The sequence below is a fragment of the Frankliniella occidentalis genome, unplaced genomic scaffold, assembly GCF_000697945.3.
Source record: "Frankliniella occidentalis isolate FOCC.00 unplaced genomic scaffold, Focc_3.1 Scaffold21, whole genome shotgun sequence".
Taxonomy (NCBI): domain Eukaryota; kingdom Metazoa; phylum Arthropoda; class Insecta; order Thysanoptera; family Thripidae; genus Frankliniella; species Frankliniella occidentalis.
In genome coordinates this window covers 709,185-715,691 of record NW_026267151.1, presented here as the reverse complement: position 1 = coordinate 715,691, position 6,507 = coordinate 709,185, and the positions used below count along the sequence as shown (strand labels likewise).

The following is a 6,507-nucleotide window of genomic DNA, read 5'->3' as shown; positions in this document are numbered from 1 at the left end:
GCCCGATTTTGGATGCAGCACTTGCGCGGGGGCTGGGGTTAGTGGCCCTCGCTGGGGGCTGGGACGGCTCCGGGACCGGGAGCACTGCGACCTGGGCCAAGGCCGCAAAAGAGAATGCGCAGTCGGGGCGGCAATGAAAGTGGCAGGTCCTAGAGATGATTCGTTATGGAGTGAACGTATGTGTCAGGGGACCTATGAGGCAGGGAAGGGTTAGGTAGGGGTGGTGGTGATAGTGGTCGCGTAACAGTTTACGTATAGGAGGTCCAAAAGTTAGACAAAAATTTAGAAAAAGATCAAACGTTGAAGAAAAATGAAAATTGACTGTTATTTTTTGAAAACGTACAGTGAAAATTAGAGCTTTTAGATACCAAAATGTAACGAAAAAGTTGCGTTAACTTTCGTTAAGTTAACGTTAACTTAACAGTTACTTTTTATGAAAAGTTAACGTTTCAACTTAACCGTTAATATTTTTTGCCGATTTAACTTTAACTTAACGATTGAACTTTTTTGGTTAACTTTCCGAACCTTGCCCGTAAGGCACCATAGCCCCTGAGGCCTTAGTGATTATGCAATCCCGCAACACAGTAGTGTCCGCACTGGAAACGCAAGTGTGTGAATGTCGCTCACTTGTTGGTGTGTGAATATCCATTCGCACACTTGAAGGGGCTAAGGTGTGAATTTAAATTAAATTTTCCCTAGAAAATTCACATGTTTACTCCCCTAAGTGTACGAATGGATATTCACACACCGACAAATGTGCGACATTCACACACGTTCGTTTCCAGTGCGCTTTTTTTAAACACCTGATGCTACTTTTTTGTCGTTACTTGACAGCAAAAAATAAGAATGAAACATGATCGAGAACCGTTGGCATTTCACTAACGTAGTTGCACTTTTACAAATACTTTTGTTACAGAACAAAACAATGTGGTATATACGTCCAGAAAGGTCGTCCATAACTCGCCCTTGCGAAACTGTCAAGTTCATCAGCTGTGCAAGCTCTCATAGCGCCTGATAGGTAGGCAACATCTCGCCTGCAGTGCAGGCATGTACTGCGGGGTGGCCTACCCTGAGGCCCACAGGCGTCAAGCTCCCGTAGTTTAATTGCCCTTTTGCGTACATCTATTTCAGAACGGACAAAATTATTGTGTTTCACGACCAACAAGCCAATCTAGCGATTTCAATAATCTGGAGTACACTCTACAAGAAAGTTGAGACCGTACTAAAAACGCGTGCTTTGCACGCTGTATAGTGTGCATGGCATGCACGTGTTATATAGAGTGTGCATGACATAGACACGTGTCCACTATTTCCTTTAAGGCAGATAACTTTGGAAAGTGGATGACATTTTCAGTTTCTTCGTGAAAAAAAGAGCTTCAAATCTACCGAAATTCTTTCTAATATTTTGCCAACGTTATTCAGGTTTTGGTAGAGGTAGATTTGAACCCCATCACATGGTAGCTCGTTTGACAGGTCCTTTCACGAAGGAACTGATAATGTCATCCACTTTCCAAAGTTATCTGCCCCAAAGGAAATAGTGGCAACGTGTGCATGTCATTCATACTGTAGGAACGTGTGCATGCCGATGCACGCTGTACATGACGCTGGCATGCCATGCACACTGTTAAGTTTTCAGTGCCCACTCGGATTACTTTCTAAAAACTTGATTTCAAACCTGCTTCCCCAAAAATTGACAAACCTAGCTGAATCACCGCTGAATCGTCTTTTACGCAATAACAAGAACATATTTACCATCATAGTTTCACCTTTCCTTATTATCGCTGGCTGTTATGTGGTGCCTAATTAGACACAAACGGCTATGACATATGACATGTGAAACACATTACATTAAATCGTTTCACTTCCACTGACCTACTCCCGGTTGCGTTCTTGCAGACGACCTCCGTATAACTGACGAATCCATCACACTGTTATCAGTGCGCAAGTCCACCTATCAGTCTTTGCTGATAGCAAAAAAAATTAAATGCGGTCATGCGAGCACATCGATAGGTGGGCCGCACCTTCGGTTCTGGCTGTATATACTCCACGCCAGAGCCGCGTGTAGCGACATCTGGTCTCCGGTTGGTGTGCGTGCGGGGTAGTTCTACGATGTATCGCGGTGTACTCATACGTATAACCTGCAGGTCTCAGGCACTATTAGTTAGGTTCAATAGGCAAGCCCACCCGCCAGCGCGACTGCATGCGTGCTCGGGCTATTCTATATTCAACGATGATACGGTTCAGATTCAATTGCGTATAGGCTGATTTAAACTGAAGACGAACCTAATCTGTGCCATGGAACTGGAGTTGCCCGTAGCTCTCAGAGTCCCGGAGCCACCCACAGCAATCTTCTTAATTGAACTAGTAAACATAAATCTCTTAACCTTTTAATCAAAGTCAACAAAAAAACTAATAATCCACAATTGATTTAACTTTGGCTTCTAGTTCTGTCTGCATATTCTGAGCACTATATGCGATAAAGGAAAGAAGCAGGCAGATTTATTTAGCTTTCCGTCAGCAGCCACGCCACGCGCCGAATCGAAACAAGCTTGTGTCAGGGGTCAGCCCGGGCATCGCTTGTGCAAAGGTACGTGCAGGCGCGGTTTTAGGTCCGACTGACAGAAGGGGCGATGCACCGTTGGTTGCCTACCTACGGGAGTATTGTAGTGAAATGAAAATTGCCAACCTCTCAGGCGGGGACGCCAGGGGGAAATGGGGGCGGGGGGCTCTTTCCACTCATCCAACTCCACTCCCCCCATCCTTCGTACGGTTAAAACTCAACTCTTCATACACTCGGATTTCTCCACGGACTCGCTTACGGAGAATTCTGTGCAAACGTAATACATCCGTAATACATGGACAAATTGATCCGTACTACAAATATGCCAATTACAGTGCAGGTTACACACACAAAACCATCGCGCACTACACACTAAACCCTTATGCATATTGTTATGCATAAACTTACAGAATTTCATACAGCCATAAGAATGCACAATTTTTTATGCATAATTGTGAACAAAATGTGCATAATTATACACACTGTACGTAGTTATGCATAAAAGTGCGCATAATATTATGGCTGTCTGAAATTTTGCAAGCATTATGCACAACAAGGAACAAGGTGCAAACGGATGTAGTGTGTGTGTTTTTTATGTGCCAACTTAACACTTTTATTCCACTTGCGACGCACTTTTCTGTGTAAAACTATATTTCATTCTTTTAGCATGAGATCCGTATGGGATGGACAGAACAGCCGAATAAGTGAAATCGAGCAAACTGATAAGTGGCGTAGTGATAAGAGTGTGACCAACTGCAAAGGGTGACAATTTGTTGTTGACAGCGGGGTATATAAGCCAAGAGCGGCCAGAGTTTCGGCACGTTCACTCAACGTCCCACGGGTCAAGCAACATGTGGAAGGCACTGTTGTTCGCTCTCCTCGGTGAGTACCTCTGCCTGCGCCAGGCGAGCCGGCCCTAGCGCCCCACACGGCTTGTCCTCTTGCTCTTGTGCTTACTTCTTACATTTCTGTATTGCAGTCGCCGCGGCTTCGGCCGAGCACGGCTGGAAGTCTGGCTCCGAGTACAAGTACCAGGTGCGCGGTCGCACTCTGACCGCCCTGCACCAGGTGGCCAACCAGTACGCTGGTGTGCTCATGCGCGCCCAGCTGACTGTGCAGCCCAAGTCCGACAACCTCCTCACCGCCAAGGTCTCCAACGCCGAGTATGCCAAGATCCAGCAGCAGCTGCCCGCTGGCTGGGGAACCCCCATCCCCGAAAGCAAGCTGAACTACCACAGCCTGCCCGTCAGCAGCAAGCCCTTCCAGATCAAGCTCAAGAACGGCATCGTCGATGAGCTTATCGTGAGCAAGAACGTCCCTACCTGGGAGGTTAACATGCTCAAGGGTATCGCCAGCCAGCTGCAGGTTGACACTCAGGCCGAGAACCTCATCAGCTCTCGCATCAACAACAAGCCCAGCCACGGCTCCGTCAACGGTGTCTTCAAGACCATGGAGGACGACGTCACTGGAGAGTGCGAGGTCATGTACGACATCAGCCCCCTGCCCCAGTACCAGCTCCAGAGCCGCCCCGAGCTCGCCCCCATGCCCCAGCTCCGCGGTGACGGTCAGCTGATCGACATCGTCAAGACCAAGAACTTCAGCCACTGCGAGCAGCGCCCCGGCTACAACTTTGGCTTCAACGCCCTCACCGACGTCAAGCCCGCCTCCAACCAGATGGGCGAGTTCATGGCCCGCTCCTCTGTCAGCCGTGTTGTCCTGTCCGGCAACCTCCAGCGCTACACCATCCAGTCCTCCGTGACCACCAACAAGGTCATCCTGAGCCCCGTGCTGTACAACAACCAGAAGGGTATGGTCGTCTCCCGCATGAACCTCACCCTCGCCTCTGTCAGCTCCTCCAACAGCCACATGGAGGCCCCCACCAACCCCCGCAAGATCAAGGACCTCGTCTACGACTACAACGACCCCTTCTCTGCCTCCAACAACGCTGACCTGAGCGACGAGTCCAGCAGCTCCTCCAGCAGCTCTTCCTCCTCTTCCTCCTCCTCTTCCTCCAGCAGCTCCTCTTCCTCCGAGAGCGGCAGCCAGGAGAAGTGGCAGAAGAAGCAGAAGCGCAGCAACGGCACCGACGCCAGCTCCTCTAGCTCCTCTTCCTCCAGCTCTGACTCCAGCTCTAGCTCCAGCTCTAGCTCTGACTCCAGCTCTGACTCCAGCTCTTCCAGCTCTTCCAGCGAGAGCCAGGAGAACCAGCGCATGCACAGTGCCGCCGCTAAGCGTTTCCGCCGCTCCCTGAAGAACCAGGATGCTTCTTCCAGCTCCAGCTCCAGCGAGAGCCAGGAGAACCAGAAGCAGAAGCACGGCCGCCGCAACAACACCGACAGCAGCAGCAGCTCCTCTTCCTCCGACTCTTCTTCCGGCTCTAGCTCTGACTGCAGCTCTTCCTCCAGCTCCAGCTCCGACTCCAGCTCTTCCTCCAGCTCTTCTTCCTGCTCTGACTCTTCCTCCAGCGAGAGCAACGAGTCTGGCAAGAACCGCAAGATCCGCAGCAACCGCAACAACACCAGCGACAGCTCTAGCTCTTCCTCCAGCTCTTCCAGCAGCTCCAGCTCTTCCTCCAGCAGCGACTCTGACAGCTCCAGCTCCAGCAGCTCTAGCAGCATTGACTCCAGCGAGGAGTGGTTCCAGTCCAAGCCCAAGATGAACCAGGCCCCCAAGCACCCCATGCTCCCCTACTTCGTCGGCTACCAGGGCAGCAACATCGCCGCCTCCAGCCAGGTCAACCCCGTTCACGCCGTCCAGAAGATCGCTCAGCAGATCGGCCAGGAGCTCCAGCAGCCCAGCCAGATCCCCGAGAAGGCCACCCTCGCCAAGTTCACCATCCTCGCCCGTCTGGTCCGCATCATGGACGCCAAGCAGATTGAGCAGGCCGCCCGTGAGCTGTACGCCCCCGCCTCCAAGAGCGCCAGCCAGAGCCAGAGCGCCAGCGCCAAGAACGCTGCCTGGAAGGCTTTCCGTGACGCCGTCGCCCAGGCCGGTACCAACCCCGCCCTTTCCGCCATGAAGGAGTGGATCGAGAACCACAAGGTCCAGGGTGAGGAGGCCGCCGAGCTCCTCGCTGTTCTCCCCGAGACCACCCGCACCCCCACCCGCGAGTACATGGACACCCTCTTCTCCCTGATCAAGAAGTCCGAGGTCCAGAAGCAGCAGTTCCTGAACACCTCCGCCATCCTGTCCTTCGCCAACCTGGTCCGTCGTGCTCAGGTCGACAACGCCACCGCCTACACCCGTTACCCCACCCACGTCTACGGCCGCCTGAACCCCAAGAAGGCCTCCGCCGTCACCCGTGACTACATCCCCTACTTCGCCCAGCAGCTGAAGAGCGCCGTCCAGAACGGTGACAGCCACAAGGTCCAGGTCTACACCCGCGCCCTCGGCAACATCGCTCACCCCAAGATCCTCGCCGTCTTCGAGCCCTACCTCGAGGGCCAGAAGCCCGTCTCCACCTTCCAGCGCCTCCACATGGTCGTCGCCCTGAACAAGCTCGCCAAGATCTCCCCCAAGGTCGCCCGCCCCGTCCTGTTCCGTGTCTACCAGAACGCTGGTGACGCCTCCGAGATCCGCTCTGCCGCCGTCTTCCTGCTCATGAAGACCAACCCTCCCGCCAGCATGCTCCAGCGCATGGCTGAGTTCACCAACCAGGACCCCAGCCAGCAGGTCCGTTCCGTCGTCAAGTCCGCCATCGAGTCTGCCGCCAACAACCTGCAGTCCCAGGACAACCAGGAGCTGGCCCAGAACGCCCGCGCCGCCGTCGACATGCTCAACGCCACCATCAACGGCCCTCAGTACTCCAAGCTCAACCTGAAGAGCAACGATGTTGAGGAGATGAACCTCGCTTACCAGGCCGCCCTCGCCACCATCGGCAGCGACGACAGCTACATCCCCTCCGCCGCCTTCGTCAGCGCTCGCGCCAACCTCGGTGGCTTCCAGGC

The 6,507-nt window shown here is 52.9% G+C and overlaps 2 protein-coding genes across 4 annotated transcripts in view; one reads left to right on the top strand and one right to left on the bottom strand.

Moving 5' to 3' along the window:
* LOC113216979 (E3 ubiquitin-protein ligase TRIM38-like) overlaps positions 1-1,924 on the bottom strand; it is a 19,251-nt gene extending 17,327 nt beyond the window's left edge. The window contains exon 1 of one of the 3 annotated variants that reach the window (XM_052264756.1): positions 1,873-1,924. The gene's annotated coding sequence lies outside the window, so the exon portion shown is untranslated. Of the gene's footprint in view, positions 1-1,752 lie in introns of all 3 variants that reach the window. The other 2 variants (XM_052264755.1, XM_052264757.1) reach the window with 2 other exon arrangements.
* Positions 1,925-3,311: 1,387 nt separating this feature from the next.
* The window catches only part of LOC127748945 (vitellogenin-A1-like), a 17,572-nt gene continuing 14,376 nt past the window's right edge, over positions 3,312-6,507 (top strand). Inside the window, exons 1-2 of the mRNA XM_052264795.1 lie at positions 3,312-3,442; positions 3,540-6,505. Of these exons, the coding sequence (XP_052120755.1) occupies positions 3,412-3,442; positions 3,540-6,505 (2,997 nt within the window). The 5' untranslated portion in view covers positions 3,312-3,411. The remainder of the gene's footprint in view (positions 3,443-3,539; positions 6,506-6,507) is intronic.